This window comes from Daucus carota, chromosome 8 (genome assembly GCF_001625215.2).
Source record: "Daucus carota subsp. sativus chromosome 8, DH1 v3.0, whole genome shotgun sequence".
Lineage (NCBI taxonomy): Eukaryota > Viridiplantae > Streptophyta > Magnoliopsida > Apiales > Apiaceae > Daucus > Daucus carota.
The window spans coordinates 3,378,001-3,398,732 of record NC_030388.2 but is presented as its reverse complement, the minus strand read 5'-3'; the positions used below and the strand labels follow the sequence as shown (position 1 = coordinate 3,398,732).

At 34.7% G+C, this 20,732-nt stretch overlaps 1 protein-coding gene across 1 annotated transcript; it reads left to right on the top strand.

Annotated features, from left to right (window-relative positions):
• The first annotated feature begins 14,335 nt into the window (after window positions 1-14,335).
• Window positions 14,336-20,033, top strand: LOC108198801 (uncharacterized). The gene is made up of 5 exons (XM_017366577.2): window positions 14,336-14,446; window positions 18,667-18,727; window positions 18,815-18,915; window positions 19,608-19,668; window positions 19,743-20,033. The coding sequence occupies exons 1-5, from the start codon at window positions 14,394-14,396 to the stop codon at window positions 19,911-19,913; spliced, it is 447 nt and encodes a 148-aa protein (XP_017222066.1). The 5' UTR covers window positions 14,336-14,393; the 3' UTR covers window positions 19,914-20,033.
• Window positions 20,034-20,732: the final 699 nt, after the last annotated feature.

The following is a 20,732-nucleotide window of genomic DNA, read 5'->3' as shown; positions in this document are numbered from 1 at the left end:
ATGGATTTGTTTGGACCAGTCAACATCATGTCAATCTCAAAGAAAAAATATTGTCTAGTGATTGTTGATGATTTTTGAAAATTTACTTGGACTCTCTTCCTGCATTCTAAGGATGAAGCTGGGAAAATCATTATCAATCACATCAAAACATTAAACAACAATCCAGATGTCAAAGTGGAAAGAATCAGAAGTGATAATGGGACTGAATTCAAAAATTCAATGATGAAAGAATTTTGTGAAGATAAGGGAATTATTCATGTATTTTCTGCACCAAGAACTCCACAACAAAATGGAGTAGTAGAGAGGAAAAACAGAACTCTCATTGAAGCTGCAAGAACCATGATTAATGAAGCTAAACTTCCAACCTATTTTTGGGCTGAAGCTGTGAACACCGCATGCTTCACTCAAAACATTTCCTTAATAACTAAATCTCACAATCTGGCTCCCTTTCAACTCTTTAAGGGAAAGAAGCCAACAATTAGCTTTCTACATGTATTTGGATGTAAATGCTATGTTCTGAGGAATCAAGGTGAAAATCTTGGAAAATTTGAAGCCAAAGCGGATGTAGCTATTTTTGTTAAATACTCTAATGGAAAATCATTTAGAGTATACAATCTGAGAACCAACATTGTTATGGAATCAATTCATGTAGTTTTTGATGATAAAAAGATTCAAGGTCTGTCAGATGAAGGATTTCATGACAATCTCAGATTTGAAAATGAAGGTGAAGGTGATTTATATGATAGTGATGATGAGGGTGATGATTCTGTTCAGAATGCTGGAATTAATCCTGGAATTAATATTCCAACTGATGAGAATTTGGCACATGAGACAACAGCCATTGAAAACTCAACTGAAGCATCAGTTGAAACTTCCTTGGAAGCATCAGTTGAAACTCCTCTAGATTCATCAGTTGAAAGAATGTCTCAAAACTCCAATCAATCTAGGAATAATGAGATGTCAAATTCAGGGGGAGCTTTTCAAAATGGAAATCTGAACTACAACAATGAAGCTACATCATCAAGACAATCACTTCCACCTCAGAGAAAATGGACTAGGGATCATCCTTTTGAACTAATTATTGGAGATGCAAATGCATCTGTACAAACCAGAAGAGCTACTCAAGATGAGTGTTTATACAGTGCATTTCTTTCACAGGATGAACCTAAAGTAGTAGAAGATGCTCTCAAAGATGCTGATTGGGTTCTTTCTATGCAAGAAGAATTAAATCAATTTGAGAGAAACAAAGTATGGAAGCTGGTACCCAAGCCTAAGAATAGAACAATTGTAGGCACAAGATGGGTATTCAGAAACAAAATGGATGAAAATGGAGTTGTCACCAGAAACAAAGCAAGGCTTGTGGCTAAAGGATACTCTCAATCTGAAGGAATTGATTTTGATGAGACTTTTGCACCAGTTTCAAGATTGGAAGCCATAAGAATCTTCTTGGCCAATGCTGCTCATGCAAACTTTAAAGTCTATCAAATGGATGTCAAAAATGCTTTTCTAAATGGTGAACTGGAAGAGGAGGTGTATGTGAGTCAGCCTCCTGGTTTTGAGGATCCAGATTTTCTAGAGTATGTTTACTTTTTATTAAAAGCACCTTATGGTTTAAAGCAAGCACCAAGAGCCTGGTATGACACTCTATCTCAATTCTTGTTGAATAATCATTTTTCTAGAGGAACTGTAGATAAAACATTTTTTTACAGAAATGTAAATGGTGCATTTATCTTAGTTCAAATTTATGTAGATGACATAATTTTTGGATCTACAGATGAGAAACTTTGCAAAAAGTTTGCTAATCTATGAAAAGTCAGTATGAAATGAGCATGATGGGAGAGCTCACCTACTTTCTTGGTTTACAAGTTAAACAAGTAAAGGAAGGTATATTCATAAATCAAACTAAGTATATCTATGATTTACTTAAAAAGTTTGATTTAATGGATTGCAAAGAAGCTAAGACTCTCATGCCAACTGCCACTAAATTGGAGTTAAGTCCTAATGAGAAATCTGTGGACATCTCTAATTATAGAGGCATAGTTGGTTCTCTTTTGTACTTGAAAGCTAGTAGACCTGATATTATGTTCTCTACATGCCTCTGTGCTAGATTTCAAGCTTATCCTAAAGAATCACATCTTATTGCTATTAAAAGAATTTTCATATATCTTAAGGGAACACCAAATCTTAGTATTTGGTACCCTAAACACTCTGAATTTGATCTAATTGGATATTCAGATGCTGATTTTGCAGGATGCAAAATTGATAGAAAAAGTACAACAGGCACATGTCAATTTCTTGGAGACAGACTGATTTCTTGGTTTAGCAAAAAGCAACACTCTGTTTCAACCTCTACAGCTGAGGCTGAATACATTGCAGCTGGAAGTTGTTTTGCACAAATATTGTGGATGAGAAATCAATTACTTGATTATGGTTTAAATCTCTCAAAAATCCCAATATTCTGTGACAACACCAGTGGTATTGCTATAACTGAAAATCCAGTGCAGCATTTAAGAACCAAGCATATTGACATCAAATATCACTTCATAAAAGAACATGTGATGGCTGGCACTGTTGAAATGCATTTTGTTCCAAGTGAAGAACAAATTGCAGACATTTTTACAAAGCCTCTTGATGAATCTACATTCACAAGGTTGGTAAGTAAATTAGGTATGTTAAATCTCTCCTAATTTATGGTGAATTTGTCTGTACTCTGGCAGCCAGAGTTTGACTAAATTTTAATTTCTCAAAATTAATTTAGTTATCACTCTGGATAAATTGTGTAATACTTCAACTGATGAGATAGTGGAATTTTCTCATAATGAAGTATTGTTTCAACGGATGATCTCCAAGCTCAGCCATTGAAACAATACTCTATGGCCTTGTTTTTAGTTCAACTGATGACAGCAGTTGAAAATACTTTCAACTGATCATCATCAGTTGAATAAGAAGTTGAACGACGCGCCTATCTCATCCATCGAAACAATTACATGATCTGAGCCGTTGAAATGACTTTTATCTCTCCTCTACTTTATACATACAATCGTGTGTGCAATTTTTGCGGAGTTAAATGAAAGTTATTTCTTCTCAACGGTAATTTCTCAGCTAATCACAGCAATTTTCTGAGAAAGTATATAAGTATTTTCAGTTTATTTTCATTTCTTTTCATCTCACTCTTTCGAATTCACAAAGCCCTCTTCTCTCTATGTGCAAAAACAAGTTCTCACTTTCTTCAAGCTTTTTCTGTAACTGCAATGGTGCCAATGAAGAAATACTCCTCACCTACTGGATTTATCTATGAGAAGAACAACTTTGCATCTTTTGTGGATAAAGAGGCTGTGGAAGAAAAGGAGTTCCACAAGATGATGGATTTCATTAAGGCAAGCCAACTGTCTCATGCTATGCTTGCCACTCCAACAATCTACCATGAAGTGGTAGAGGAAATCTGGACTACGGTCGTCTTCAATAGTGAGGATGAAACTATCTCCTTCTCTCTTAAAAATAATGAATATACTATTAACTGTGATGTTATGAATGCATGCTTTAAAATTCCTGAAAATACTGTTAGTGCCTTGCCTTTTTACATTCAATTAGTTAATATGTTGTATGCCATGAACTATGTTTTACCTACTGATGCTTTAGGAAAAATAATTAGAAAAGGGCTTAGGAGAGAATGGAGCTATCTATGTGATGCTTTTGTTAAGGCATTTTCTGGCAAAATCAGTAATTTTGATGCTATTACTTCTCAAATTTTGCAAATGCTATATATGTTCTTAACAAATGAGTACTTTAACTTTGGTGCTTTAATGATCCAAGAAATTGGGGAGAAGTTAGGAGATAAAACTGATAGGCCCCAAGATATGTATTATGTTAGGTTTCTTATGATGCTAGCTAATCATGTTAATGATAAGCTAATTATCACTAACAAAGAAGTCAAGGTGCTAGCTTAGTGCAGGAGAAAAGAATCTTCAAGGATCTTGCAAGAATGAAACTATACAACAGCTTGGAGGTTGTCTACCTGCCTATTATGGAGACAGGTATATAATGAGAAAAAGGTATTTGGTTTCCCTACTACTCCTTCTGAACCCTTTCCTGCTTTGCTTTCTGCCATAAGGGCTGTTGAGGAGGCATAACAACAGTCTACCAAAGTGGCAAAACCTTCCAAATCCAAATCTAAAAAGCCAACCTCCGGTGCCTCCCAAAAGGCACCTGTTGTAAAAACTAAGAAACACAAACCTGAGGGGAGTGTGATTGGTGGAAGTGAGGGGAAGGGACAGGGTAAACATCAAAGAAGCCCTAAGAATAAGGTTGGAGAGGAGAGTGCTAACCAGCCTAGCCACTCTGCAGTCTCCCAAAAGACTGTAGAGATTAACAAGGAATTAAACACATCCCTAGCAGCATCCTCCCAAAAGGATGTTGCTATTGAAAATAGTCCCCATCTAGGGACACAGCAAAAGAGGGGGAGGGACACACAATCACCCATAAAAGCCTATGGGAGAAAGAAGCTCAAGGGTGAAAAATCTAAGCACTCTGCACACACTTCACAGGCAAAAATTCTTGATTTTGTGCCTGAAATTTCTCAAAGTCAGATTGATGTGACTCCAGTAAATGTGGAGTCACAACCCCCTTTTTCTTCTCAACCTATCTCATATATTTATGATCTCACTATTTCTACACCCCAAACACTTTCCCCCACCTCTTCTGTGGATGTGGAGTTAATTCACACCACCATTATAAATTCTCCATCTTTGGACTTCATGGAGAAGCCCCTTTCTGAGATTGATCATCATCAAATTGATGATTTGTTGGATCTTTCTCATCAAATTTCTTCTTCTGTGTTAATGAGCTCTGTGGATGTCTCTTTAAAATCAATCACCACAGACTCAATTATCACAGCTTTTTTGCCTATTTCTTCTTCATCTTCAACGGATCTCCTTCATCCGTTGAAAAGTGTTTGTCCTTCAACTGATGCGCTTAACAGCCTTCATCAGTTGAAAGTCTCTTCTATGACTGTTTCAACTGATGACTCTTATCAGTTGACAACTACTGGTACTTCAACTAATTTACCATCTTCTACAGTAGTTGATCACATCATAGCACAAACGCTTCTAGGATTGAGGGAAGGGAGTGAAAGTGTGGAGAGGCAGCCTTGGGAGCTGGCAAAAGGAGAGAGTGTGGAGAGTCTAGCTATTTCTTCCAGCCAGGAAAAAGGAGAGAAATTGAGTGGTTCCTTAGTAGGAACTAGTGAGGGAGAGGTGAGTAGTGTGGTGAGCCAAGGGGAGCTCTTGATGCAAGAACATAGAGAAAATGAGAGAAATGCAGGTGTCTGTGAAGGATCAAGTGAGCAAGATTATCAAGCTGAATATAGAGCTGTTTTGGACAGTGTGTCACTTGATCCTGAGACTTTTACTCATGGAATGCCTTCCATTGAAGCCTTTGCAAGATTGGACAATCAAGCAACTGAGAGGAGTCTCAATCTTCTTCACACTACCTCATCTATGCTCAGAGCAAAGGAGACACTTGCAGCTCTGCCTGCCAATGCTGGGGATGATTTTCATTATGAAGGTGAGAGTGATGAGGACCTTGATGAAGCTCTTGGAAATTCACTTGATGAAGAGCCTACAGAGCCATCTACTTCTCGTCCTTCTTGGCTCTCAATGCAATCTGCCAATGTCACAGCTATTAGCATGGAATTGCAAAGACAGGTTGCCTCAATTCTCAACTCACAGGATGGTAGCTCATTTTCTTCTCAAGTTTCCACAACTTTTGCCAGCCAAGCCTTGAAAAATCTCAAGCTTCACAAGTTTCAATCTCTGCATTTCCAAGGTGAAATTGAGCACTTAAACTCCACCATTCTTGCATTCAAGAAAGATCTTACTGCCAAAATTGATGACAAACTTCCCAGCAAAGCTATCTCTGCCATGTCTGATTCTGAGAAGAGACATGCTAAGCTGGAAAGTAAGTTAGATACTCTGGAGGATAGAGTAAATGTGTTGGATGCAAGGATGCATGAGATGCTGCAACACCAGAGAATTCAGACTGATCTTCTACAACATCTTCTCATGGCATCAGGAATCAATGTACCTAGGCCACCTGCACTTGATGAAAACAAAAAGGGGGAGAAAGCACCCTTACCATCACCTGCAGAGTTGGTAGCAAGAATTCCACCTCCCTATTTCACTGCAAATGAGCTCAAAGCAAGGAGCAAAAGGGATTCAATAAGGGAGAGGTTAGACCATCTGTTGGCAAAAAAATCTTCAAAATCTACATCTACAGCCACAACAGTTCTCAGGGTGATCACACCTGAGATTGTTGTTCCTTCAAAGAAAGAAAAGGGTGAGCCATCAATGTTGAATGAGTTCAAGGCCATCCTATTTCCAAACAATTGTGGTTATTCAAGGCCTGGCAAAAATTCAAGCTCAATCTACTTTCCTCCAGCCAGGCCTGACAAAAGTGAATACAAACTTCTGGGCCAAGAAATTAAAAGCTACAGGGATAGTACAGATGAGGCTCTAAAAGGTCATTTTCCTATTATCTACAGATAAGGTCAGAAGTTGTTTATTGGAACTGGTCACCCATATTATTCTTTTGCAAAAGCTGAGGAGGTGGCCAAAGAATGTGAAAGGAAAGAACTTGAATCCCAACTTTCTATGAATCAAGAAATAGAAGTTGATGAAAGGTATGCAATTGAGCTGGAAAAGGAGTTGGAAGCTGAACTTCTCCAAAATGAAAATAGGATTGCTCCTGAGAATCCTCCAAAGAAGAAGAGAGTCAATGCTAGATCAAAGATGCCTGAGGCTGCTAAGAGAAGAGAAGAAGTGCCTGAAAAGAAGGCTCAATCATCAAAGCCTTCTTCTCCAATCAAAGAAACCACAGTTATGCATCCAGATGTCAACTTCCATGATGAGCCAATCATGCCTGAGGAGCCAATTGATCTTGAAAATATTCATGTACCTGCCTTCCTTGTTCAAGAAACTTCAAAACCTGAGAAGAAAGGGAAGTCGGTAGCAAAGAAAATGGCTAATCTTCCAAAACCTCCTAAGGAACCTGAGAATGCAGATGACTATCTTGTCATAGCTAATATTGAAGAAATTTCTGAGCTAGAGCTGGATTTGAATGATCTAAATGAAGTAAGAGGAATAGAGCCAACCTCCAAGCTTCCTGAAAGACTGATTTTCTCATACAAAAGCAAGGGTGATGTCACTTGGCCTCTTCATAGTGTTCTGCAATCTGAAGGCTTTAGCTCTCTCACAAAAATCTATGCTGCTATGAAGAGGACAGGGGGGCTTTACACCACCAGCTAAGCAAATGGTGCTAAAGAGAATTTTGGAGATAAAGAAAGAATGGAACTCAGATGCTAGTTTGCAAAGAAGGCTAAACATCCCCTACACTGGAAAGAAAATTCATCATGAGCCAACCCCAATTATGGAGTTCAGGGACAGCCAAGGTGTTAGGAGACTTTTCAGACCTAAAGATCAACTCAAAATTGCTAGCCTGAATACTCTGAAGACAAAGTGTTCAACTGATGATGCTAAGGAATTCAACTGATGAGACTGGAACAGCTTTCAACTGATGAAGTCTGTAATTCGTTCAACTGATGAAGGTACTTTCAACTGATGAAGCAAAGAGCAGTTGAAAGTGACTAGAGCTTAAGTCTGACAAATCACATGGATCGAATTACACTAAAATAGACATGGAAGCCTGATTAGGACAATAAAGAAGAACCAAAAACATTCTTATCTCATGCAATGCAATCTCGATCAAATCAAGATGATGGTCAAAGATGAAGACAACACAGAAAGCATGCATAAGACAATGATGTGCAGTATTGTTTAGATTAGAGTGCATAATTTGTATTCTAGTTAAAAGCTTTGTTAAACTTTGAGTATATAACCAAGTTAGTAGCATCAGTTGAATGTGTTCGAATACTTGAGAGAAAATCTGAGAGTTAGAAACTATTCAAGTGATGAACCTGCAGCTGTGCGAATTGTAATCAATCCACAGATTCTTCAATATAAAATCTCACGGGTAGATCCTTCAATCCACCCGTATTTTTAATACTTGGTTTTTTCTGTTTTATTGTTTTAAGTGCTCTTGTTCTTGAATCTTTTATTTTGTAAAAGATTGTATTCAACCCCACTTCTACAATCTTTCTCATAGTTGGTGTAAAATAACAAAAGGTCATGCGGAGATGGCCCTGGAAGTTTAGCCAATAAAACTTCAATGACTGAAAAGAAAACCCAGATGAAAGACAAAAATCCGCGAAGAGCAAGAAAATAAAGAGGGGGAGAAAGAAAAAGAAAAGTAGGAAAGAATCAAGCACGAAAGATTATGGTGGTGTTTGTTTGCAAGAAGCAAACGCTGCTTCTTCTTTTATTGACCCGTTTGTGTAAAGAAGTAGAAGCACTTTTAAGAAGCTGAGAATGCTAGCTTCTCTGTCACAGCTTCAGCTTCTGCTTCTATTCCAAACACTTTATTAACTTATTTACTTCTCACTTATACTCCACTTCTTTACTATAAGCAAGAAGTCACTTCTTTTAAGTTAACCCAAACGGCCCCTATATGCTAGGCGCCGAAACAAAATCATCTAAAATGACACAATCGTTATTTAAGGACAAACTAAATCTCAATATACGATCAAAAAGCCATCAAGTATGACACTCCTTTGAAAGAAACATAATAATTAAAATTAAAGATACAACAAGTCTTATAAATCTAGTTTAAACGAATCACAAAATTCAATTTTGAAATATTATATAACCAATAACAAAAGACAAATACTCTTAAAAGCGCTAAGACAAAAGATTTTGAAATCATACCATTATCGTGGGGTCAATTCACACGATCTTTGCCTCACCGAATATAAATATATGTAGACATCGGATATTGTTAAAGCTGAATCGAAGTCGTTTAACTCGTCATTGACTCATATTAATTACCAAATCAAAATCTTGAAAATCGAGTAGATCTAATATCTAGGAACAGATCTGAGGAAGAGTATTATTGAGAAAACGAGAACAAATCAAAAGAAATACACTGATTCGGAGCTTTTCATCGATGAAAATTGATAAAATCTCCGACGTCGACTAGAAAAAAAAAAAAAGAAAAAGTTTTTATAGGAGGCTCGGATTTTTTTTAACAGAGATAATGGGGCCGTTTGGGTGAGCTTAAAATAAGTGCTTTTTGCTTACAATAAGAAAAGTGAAGTAGAAATTAGAAGTTAATTAAGACTTATAAGTGATTAAAGTGTTTGAGAAAAAAGTAGAAGTCTTAAAACAAAAGTTAGGATTCTTAGCTTTTTATAAGTGTTTCCCGACTTTTACACAAACGATACGAATTAGTGTTTCTAACTTGTAATTTCAGAAGTGGGGCTTAAAGGCTCCATCCAACACCCACAATATTTTTAACCATGTGTATCTGTATATGTCCGCACACTATGCATCATGCATTTTCTTTTTGTTATTCAAATCTAGTGTAAACTTTAAAATTGCGGCCAAAGTTTACGCCGATTTTCAAAACGTTGGTCAAAGTTCCAAATTCTCAGAAAGGGGCCAAACTATGACTCCACTTTTTAAAAGTGTGGCTCCCGTTAAATGTCACTAACAGGAGTAACGGACATAGGGTAAAAATGAATTCCAAATTCTCACAAAGGTGGCCAAATTTTGGCTACGCTTTTTAAAAACGCGACTTCCATTTAGTGACATTTAACGGGAGCCACACTTTTAAAAAACGGAACCAAAGTTTGGCTCCCTTTTTGAGAATTTGGAACCTTAGCTAAATTTTTAAAAATCGATGTAAATTTTGATCACAACTATGAAGTTTACTCTTCAAATTTATTTCTATTAACTTTAGAAGCGCTAGTATAAATCTGGATAAATACGCGAAGTGGACAACAGTCTGCGCCTTTTGGTATTGAAATGAGCTCGCAGATTTAGCAAAAAAAATAAAAAGAGCTCGCAGATGCAGCATTGAGAAGCCTGTTTAATGGCGAATCCATTAAGAAAAAGTTATCGTACGAACAAATAATTATTTCTATCAAATATTTAATGCAAATGTATAGCACACAGATCTCATCTTGCTACTACCAACTAACCAATTGTTGATAAATATTATCTTCACCATCTTTCATATTCTTAGATTGCCCCATGATCAGTTTGACTTGATTAAAGTTAAACTGTGCTATAATTAATTAATTCAAGAACTTAATAATTATTATAAATGACCATGGTGGTGGTTTTAGAGAATCCTCTGCAGATTGTGTTACTAATAATGCTAATCATAATTATTGCATCTTTTGGGATGAAATTATAGTGGTTAATCAATGATAAATTATGGTAATTTTATTAAATTTTGTAGTGGTGAATAATTTATAGTGTAGTTATAAATTTATAGTCCATCCAATTGCTTACCACCTATGTTCGGCCCAGCTCCATTGTGAATCGTTTGGGCTGTTTATTGGTGAAATCAAGGTAAACAAAGTCAAAGTTTAGATAAAATAGAGAACGTAGCCCAATAGTTTCTGACCCAAAAAGTTCTAAAATCAAACCGAATATATGCTACTAGTAGCCTACTAGTTTACTACCCACTTGGAGCAAGCTATTGACCAAAATAATTGGTTGAATTTGCAAAATAATTATGAGTAGAATAATGATCGGTTATTACAATATTATGTTATTATTATTTTCAGTTTTAACATAATTTAAAATTTTGTGTAGATGTGGACACCACTGATATGAGGCTCAACATATATAATTATGTGATTGAGCTGGCTATAATGTTAGTCAATAAAAATATTTCACTAAAATGTACTTTTTTCTATAAAATCTTTACTATTTTTATTTACCGTGTCGTGCGAATTTTAGCAAAAAGGTCAGCCCATCTCAAATAGTATCCGAGGCAATATGTAAATCAGTAATTACATGATATTTAACAGGAGCATCTTAAAATGACTATAACCTACTCCCTCCGTCCCACCCATTTCTTATCAAATGGGTTGGGCACGGAGGTTAAGGAATATGTATAGAAAAGAAGAAGAAAAGTGGGTAAAGTGGTGGGACCCATTGATTTTTAATGTATAAAAAGAAGATAGTGGAGTAAAAGTAGTGTGAAACGGAAAGAAAAGTGGAGAAGTGGTGGGACCCATTGACTATTTTTGGTAAGTTTTGAAATATAAAGAATTGGGTGAGACACCCCAGAAAGGAAAGTGTAAAGAAATGGGTGGGACGGAGGGAGTAATACATAAAATATTAAGAAATATTCTCAGTGTTATCAATTATATAATTGACTTCTGATCACATTTTTGACGGGTTTATAGGCAAAAATATCACTGAACTCATGAACAACTTGTAATTAGGACACTAAACTCAAAAAGCTTGCAAATGGATCAAAAAACTACATTTAACTTGCAGTCAACTCACTGACCTAATAAAAATTTGCATTTAGATCACTACACCGTTAAGTATTAGTTGACTTTAACGGAATCACATAAAAAATTAAAAAAAAAAAACTTTGAAAAAAAATGTAAAATTTTGATTTTTTGAAAAAATTCTGTGATCCAATTGCAAGCTTTTATTAAATCTAGTTCTGTGATCCATTTGCAAACTTTTTGAGTTCAGTGACCCAATTACAAGTTGGTCATGAGTTCAATGATCTTTTTGCTTATTAACACTATTTTTAACTTCTATCTGGGATAACATATATTTATGATTTTCCACATATACTGCCCTGCTGTTAGGTTGAATATAAAAGAATTGATTTTAGATTAGAAAATAATTTTATAAAAATACATGAAATAAATTATAAAATCAGATAAACCGGTCAAACTAAATGAGATATAAATGGTAAAAGTCCGGTCATAAATTTTAAATATAACTCACTCATTTTAACTTAGTTTGTTTAATTTGAAGATATTTTTCATGTATTTTAATAAAAATTTCAAATATATAATTTATTTTAAATTAAAATTTATTTTGTTATGTTGATATGCTTTCGAAGAAGAGTGATTACAACGAGTAGAATATTATATGAAGAAAATTATAAATACAGAATTATCATATACTCCCTCCATCCCACCAGGTTCTTAACGTTACTTTTGGCACGCATTTTAAAATTCCTATAAAGTACACTTACATTATATATTTATTTTTTAAAAAAATTCTGAAAAAAATTTGACGTTTAAACTTTTATTCAAAAAAAAAAAAATTAAAAAATCATTATTGAACTTATAAAAGTCTAAAAATGTGTGCAAACAGTGAACATAAACATCCTGGTGGGACGTAGGGAGTATAAAAGTAAAAAATCTAATAATATTATTAATGAAAGTCAGTTGTATGATGGTAGCCTGAACAATATCCTAAATATTGATAACATGTTCAATTTTGATTTGTGTAACACTTATAGCCGTATACTTATTAATGGTGCTAAAAGAAATAATGATTAAATACTCAAGCAATGATATATTGCTTAGTTATATAATATAAATTAATTATTAATAAAACTTATTAAATTTATAGATTTTGTTATATACCAGATAAGTGCAAATATAATGAACTTATGGCACAAAATCGAGAAAATGACCTAATTAACATGTTTTTAAACGTCGCTTGTCCAAAATAACAATATTAGAAATAAAATGTTTTTTTTATCTAATCAACAGAGCATTCTTTAAATGCGTACATGCATCATACACTGGATGCTAATATAGAGCCCGTCAGTCTTCTCTCCTGTTCATTATTCCTATGTCCTCTCTCATTCATTCTCTTACCATGTCTCTTCCCCTTTAATATCCTTCTCCTTATTCTCACTTCTCTCTCTGGCCTTGAGTTTATTTTCTCAACTCACTCATCCTATAACTCCTCTTCATAAGTTAGGTCGGAAGGTTACTCTGTATTAAGTATGAGTTACTAGTTCAGCATATAACTAAAAACGCCTACGAATAAATTTACATTGATATTCTTGTATATACGCATAGTATATATGCGTATGCGTATAGATCATCTGCGGACCGGGCATAATCAATATGCGTATCTGCAGTTATTAAAAGTGTGTAAGAATGAGAACACAAGCCGCGCATACAGAAGATGCGTATATAATTCGGTACTTTGGGCAAGTTTACCGACCTTGGTCATTTTGGTCACGTAACTATAGGGAAGTGATATTACAATCTTTCACCCCGTAAAATTCGATGAGATTGATTACATTGAAGAGGGTGAAAGATTGTAATATCATTTTCCTACAATTACGTGACCAAAATAACGAAGGTCGGTGAACTTACCCAAAGTACCGAATTATATACGTATCTTATGTATGCGCGGCCTGTGTTCACATTCTTACACGCTCTAAATAGTTGGAGACACGCATGTTAATTATGCGCAGTCTGCAGATGATCTATACTCATATATACTATGTGTATATGCAAGAATATCAATGCAAATTTATTCATAGGCAATTTAGTTATATGTTGAACTAGTAACTCATACTTAAATACGGGGTAACCTTCCGACTTAATGTATGAAGAGGATGAGTGAGTTGAGAAAATAAACTCAGGTCGTCCAGAGAGAGAGAGAAGTGAGAGTAGGACAAAAGAATATTAAAGGGGAAGAGACATGTTAAGAGAATGAATGAGAGAGGACATAGGAATAATGAACGAGAGAGAGGACTGACGGGCTTCATGTTAGCATCCAGTGCATGATGCATATACCGCGTAAAGAATGCGTGGTTGATTACATAAAAAGGACATTTTATTTCTAATATTGACAATTTGACATTTTGGACAGGTGATTTTTAAAAACATGTTAGTTAAGTCATTTTCTCCATTTTGAAGAAGCTTTAATATACATGTAATACTTGTGTTTTTTCATTAACTGTATGTCATCCGGCTGAAGACTCCTCAGCACTAAAACTATAAATATTATATAAAATTGAATTAAATTAAATTGCATATACATATAGATGTTTTAAAGATTAGGGGATCTTTACTATTTACAATATATATTACATAAAAAATAGATTTATTTTTTAATCATTTTAGGAAACAATCGAAGGATTTCAATCATTCTAAAAAATGGAGAACGATAATTTCAGTTAAACAACAATTTATATTTATAAAAGATTTGTCAATGCCAAGTCATTTAGAAACATCGATGAGACCGGGTTTTTTTTATCGAATTTTTAGATTTTTTTTCAGATGAGATCAGATCGGATTTCAAATTTCAAATTTTTTGAACATATCTGGATGTAGTACTAATCGAGTGAGAAATTAATATATTTTGAAAGAAATAAAATTTAGCAGTCCAAAACACAACTTAAACTGGGCTCATCTAGGGCCCAACACAGAATTTGGGCCAGACAAACCTATAAATACAACTTAATTCTCGGGTTGAATTTGAAGGCGCGAAATGGCAGCAAAATCAAAGAGAAGAAAGCTCGATGATTCTGCACACTTCACCAGGTAATATAAGTATAAAATAATCTATATTTATATTAATTTAATTTAATATTTATTTGTGATTTGTTATTTATATGGAATTCATAAATTGTTGGTTTTGCAAGTAGTGATAAGTTGTGGATATTAGGGTTTGTATTAATATATGTGAATTAGAGATTGATAGAATTGAAATTGGGAGATTTGGGAATTGATGTTTTGTTAACTGGATAGAAGTTCGTGTTGGAGAAGTGATGATGCTTGATTGCTAAATATGTTAGGTAATATTGGTAGGAAATTTCGCTTAAAATAGGGAAATAGGGTTCAATGTACTGGTTAGTGGATATGTCCGAAACGCGGTGTAGGTTTTGAGAGTTTTTGGTTACTTAATGCTTAAGAATTGAATGTCGTCGATGATGGAATAACGAGACCCTGGTAAATGCCTCATATTGGGAGAGTTGGTAATGACCCTGGTAAATGCCACATTTTGGTTACTCATTTTCTTTCCAAATCTCATCATAACAATTTTGCACTCACTCCGTTTTTTTCAAAACTTTCCTCCTACCTCTACTATGTTCATTTATTTTTAGTTATTCCATTCCATTCTCCCCAACAAACGACAACTATATTTTTTGACATTTTATCTAATCACCCCAAATTTATAGCACAAATTTTATTCCATTATCCTCTCATTCCATTTCATCCAAGTCAACACAGTCTGCATGTTTCGTAATTTAGTAAGTTGACAAGGTGGAAAGGTAAACATATGAGAGCCAATTTTCTATTTTTTTTAAGCTCAATTACAGGAATTTAAATACTAATATGCGCAATTATGACAGTTAAGGAACTACAACCCCGTGCTATCGGCATGGTCTAACTTTGGAGTCATGTGTGTAGTACCAGTCCTAGGAAGCCTGAGGACTAAAGCTCAAACTTCAATTGTTTTTAGGTGTCCTTGATTTTGCATTTGTACGACTATGCTTAATAGAGACTAAAGTAATATCACAGCTTTAGTTCTTTATGATCAACCTAATTCCTTTTGATTTTCACTGTAGTTTCTCTTTTCTTTGAACTTTGAGCTACAGAATATTGTGGGGATTGTTAATGTGGGGAGGTAGACATTAGGGAAGTCCTTAAAGTGGTAGATATCGTTTCAGTTACTGCTACTGCAATTCTATTGGTAATCATTATTCTTTTTGTTAAAGAAAGGAGTAGCCTATGGTTAAGCATCTTATCGTTTTTTAAACAATATTCTTGTTTGAGAGTTCATACAGGGAACTACCACTGACATACCTAATAAAACAACATCTCACTTAATGTTCATATCTTAAAACCAGTAGAAGAAGCTTTGTTGAATGAGGTGAAAAATCATGGCATCCTAAACATTATACTCAGTAAGAATACGACATTGCTATAAACAAGGGTGGACGAAAACAATATATGGGTCTTAAATATGGATACGCCTGGCTTTCTTTAGCCTGGAAACATCATAGGTCGGAATGATTGTGAAATCCCGAGCTACAGGCGAGGATAACATGCTAAAAGTTTTAAATTCTCAATCTCGGTTGGACAAAACCTAATCCAAACACTCAAGAGTTATGAAATGAGGTTACAATTCATAATAACATAATCTGTTCATTCCCATCCAAACAGCCCCATAACGTTGTAGTTTGTGACCATAGGCGAAATGTGTAGCATAAGCTGGTCCATGTGGTAGTAAAAACTAACTAATGTTATCCATAGCACCTAATTTAGACTAATATATAAATGCATATACAGTATAAAATCTTACTTGAAAAATAAAATTTATTTCAGTGTGCGGTTTGACATTGAATATGACCACGCTGGCAGATATGTGAAAAAAAATAGAAGATCAAGATATAGTGACTTTAAATGTTTCAACTAATAAAATTCCTGGTATGATACATGAATACAAAATTACGATGGACTTAAACAGGTTCAACTGGACCTAGATATCAGAGCTCAGTGTAAGAGACACTTAAAGAGGTTCCTGGTTACCTGATTATTTACAAACAAATTGTGTTCCATGAAAATTCAGTTTTTTTACCTCGCTTTCGTTGGTTTCCTTGTTCCATATCTGTTCGGATTGGACATAGTACTGGTTTTGGGACAGTGTCTCGACAATCAGAAATCTTTCTTGCTCCAGTTCAAGAATAATGTTAAGTTTAAATCAACATTATCAACCAAGTTGGTTTCTTGGGATCAAAGTACAGATTGCTGCACTTAGGATGGTGTGACTTGCAACTTAAGTAGTAATAGAGGTCATGTAATAGGTCTAGACATAAAGTCAGAGTCCATCTACGGATGTCTAGTCAAAAGTACTTCAAGTAGTCTTTCTGGTCTCCGCTATCTTGAGAGTTCGAATCTTGCTTTTAACAACTTTGATACCTCAAAGTTTCTATCCGGGATATTCAGTTTTACTGGTTTGACATATTTGAATATGTCAATTGCTGGTTTTAGGGGAAATTTCCCTAACTCAATTGCCAATCTTATTCAGCTTGTTTACTTGGATTTTTGGGCCAATAATTTTCCTGGTATAATCTCTTCCACTCACTTTCAAATCTTGTTAATTTGAAATATATATTTTGATTATAATTTTAGTTTGAACTTTTATAATATGTGTGTGTGTGTGTGTTGAAATTTTAAATATAAATTAGTAAAAACTAACTAATATCATCCATAGTACCTAATTCAGACTAATATATAGACAAAATTGTATTCAACTCGTACTAACATAATATAATTCTCAAATGAGAGGTTTGTACTATTATTGATCTGTTTAGTGGGATTATTCAATCGAAATTCGGTAGATCCTGTCTATAAATAACAACGCGTTAATCATATCACTTCCTCTATGGAATAGTCATATAATTGAGCCGATTCTACAGTATATTTTGTCTATTTACAGCTGTAGTGTTCAGCCACCTACTACGAAAGCAGTAGATTTCATGCAAGACAGACAGCCGGGATGCCATTCCTATGGCCACTATTAAGATTATACATGCCAAACTAATAAAAAAAACCAGCTGAAGGTCTTTCCAATCAAAGAGTAGTCTGTCCCATCATCTTGCGTTCACAGCACATAGACCTTACTCCCTTTTCTTTTCAGATTTTGGGTAGTGCCAAGTCAAATAAACCCATAAAATAGAAAAAAATATATGTTACATGGCCAACAACATGCAAGATATCTACTTTTTCAAGAACTTGACAATTATTCAAAGACCAGAATTCATGATCAAGGACTCAGGAGAAACACAGTTGAAAAGAGCGAATACAATAACCTTAACACATCTTCTTCCCGTCAAATACATCACTTGATCTGTCCCCGCTAAAGACACGTCTACCACATATTTATCCCCCCTTCCAAGTTCCATTCTTCCTCGTGCTATTCATGATCGAATTCTGACGCACTCTCCACGAACTACAAGTCACCAAAATGGTTGAAGCTAACTGATCTGTTTCATTAGGTTGCCTCGTTGTGTGAGGGTAAATGAAGAAGCAAAATTGAGATAATAGAATAATAAATTATGACATCATTGTAATTATATGAATTAGAAGGGAATTTATGTAATTCACAGGCAATTTCTTGGCAATCTTCGCCCCTGGTTCTGTTTTAATATATAGTAATAGATATAATAATTTTTTTAATTTATTTTGACATATATATACTTTTTATGTAGGCAATTTTTTTTGCCCCCTAGTGGATCAAACCTGCGTCTGCCCCTAATGTCCCAATAAAAGATTGATCTACGTGATAAATCTTTTATTGGGACATTAGATAATAATGTATTGGTATAGAAGAAGAATAAGAGAAGTTAATATCAATCTGATTTGTTTTGTGGCTGAAACTTGGTAAAGTTTACAGATAATCCTTTTTCTCCTGGAACTTCTTAATGTAGTCTACTCTATTCTTTTCTGTAAAAGTGGAAGGGGCAATATATTGGTTTAGAAAGTTGAGATTTGTGGTGCCTCATAAGTCCCTTACAGTTTATTGTACAATGTTTAATGTTTCACTATCTGGCTTAGGTAGGGCTCAGTAGCAGTTTGATTATATATATTTCAACCAACATAACCTTATTCAAATACAGAAAAATAAGCAATTTACACTGGAGTTGCCTACTTGTTAAATCCACAATTTCCTTGAAGCTTTGTCTATGTTTCTCACAGTCCATTCACTACCTTTAAATGTAAGTTTTAATGTAGAGCTGACAAGTTTAATGTTACAGGACTGCATCTGCATCAGCTGGAAAGCAAGAAACATATGCACCACCACCAAGGAGACCAAAGGTATTTCTTTTTTATTATTTTTACTATTGTAGTTATAAACCTCAAAGTAATCAATTAACATTATGTTATGCTGTTAATGTTTTGCAGACTGATGTGGTTCAGAATAGGGGACTCAATCCAGAAAGTAGAGGAGAAATGGCAGCTGAATCAAAGAGGAGAAAAGTTGATGATCCTGCACCCTTCAGCAGGTAATATAAATGTCTATAAATATGTTCATTCTAATCTCATATTGATTAGTGTATTATATAAAAATTACAAAACATGGATTTTATTAGTAGGGATTAATGTTAGGGTTCATATCTTAAAACCAGCAGAACAAGCTATAAAGAATGTGGTGAAACAACATGGCGTCGGAAGCATAATACTCAGTAAATACTACATTACTGTACTCTATGCATTTATCTACACTATAAATCTTTTAGTGAGACCTTACTTAGTCCTGTATTGGTTTGAAAGAATATAAAAAGTTAATATCTGTCTGAGCTATTTTTGATCCAAAATTAGTACAGCTTACTGATTATCTTTTTCCTGGAACATCCTAACACAATGTAATCTATACTTCTATGTAATAAGTGAAGTGGGAAAAAAATTGGTTTACAAATATGTGCTTAATGGTTCCTCATCAGACCATAAACCATACATTTTATTGTACATCAAACTTTTTACTGTCCGACATAGGCAGTGCTTCGTAGCAATTTTGTTAAATAGATTTCTATCAACAAAACCTTCTATTTAAATCCAGAAAAACAAGAAATATACACCGGAGTCTCCCGCTTCTTATGTGCACAATTTCCCTGAAGCTGTGTCGATGTTTCTCGCAGTCCATTCACTACCATTGAATGTAATTATAATGAAGAGCTGACAAGTTTTCATGTTACAGGACCGCATCTTCATCAGCTGGAAAGCAAGAAACATTTGCACCACCACCAAGGAGACCAATGGTATTGCTTTTTATTTTCTCAGTTGTAGACTTCTAGGTATGAACCATAAAGTAATCCTTAAATATTGTGTGCAGACTAATGCGGTTCAGAATAGGGGACTCGATCCAAAAATCCAACAGGCGAGAGATTATGCAGTTGCGCAGGCACAACAGGACGGTTGCATGGCAAACTTCAAAATCATCGATTCTCCATTTGGAAATTTTCTTCTTCCGGTGATTCCAACACGTGCAGAACTCAACAGATAATATTCTCCTTTCTAATTGGTCAAAAACCCGTGTTTAGATTGCATCTTAAGACACTTGAATCAATTTTGTTTTAAAGTTTGATGTCACCGGTGTTGATTGTAGTCAATTTTTTTGGTGCTACTTGCTTCTGAAACTTACATCTCCGTGGATACCACTTCTATATTCTGTTGGCATTTTTTTAGGGTCCTCACCATTTTCACCCTAAAATGTGTTTCCATATAGCGCTACCCATAATGAATCTTAAACTTGTTAAATTCAGATTTTAATGTGTGAAAGATTGAGATTGAGCAGGAAAATCAGAAGAATGTAACAAGTGAGAAGACTGAAGAGTAGAAAAATTATAGTTCATTGTTAGTATAATCGATCAGTCAAATCAGGATTTCTGATAGTGATATTCACACAAACCTGACGATTTAGTCCTCCATTATTATTTTATCCTTTTTGTATAATAGTATATTGATTTACGAATTTTCTATAGTGTGCCCAAGGGCACACAATAGTCACTAACTCCCATGAGAATTTTAGTTTTTGATTGGTGGATGGACAATAAATGTAAATGGCCCCCTGTATTCACATCAATTCCACCAATCAAAACAAGCTATTTTCATGAAAGTTGGTGCTTATTGTGTACCCTTGGGCACACATTAGAAAGACCGATTTATTTATCTCATGTATAATCATTTGTGTCATGCTTGAAAAAAGTGACAATCAAGCAATGTAAGACACAAACAACAATCACATGATTAGTTGCAAGTTGTGTTGTTTACCATCATAGATTTGAATGTGGACAACCAGAAAGGTTTGGAAATGTGCCCAGTA

Coding starts and splice junctions, on each gene's coding strand:
- LOC108198801 (XM_017366577.2), top strand. CDS start 14,394: ATGGCAGCAAAATCAAAGAGAAGAAAGCTCGATGATTCTGCACACTTC. Junction 18,728..18,814: donor CACCACCAAGGAGACCAAAG/GTATTTCTTTTT, acceptor AATGTTTTGCAG/ACTGATGTGGTTCAGAATAG. Junction 18,916..19,607: donor GATCCTGCACCCTTCAGCAG/GTAATATAAATG, acceptor TTCATGTTACAG/GACCGCATCTTCATCAGCTG.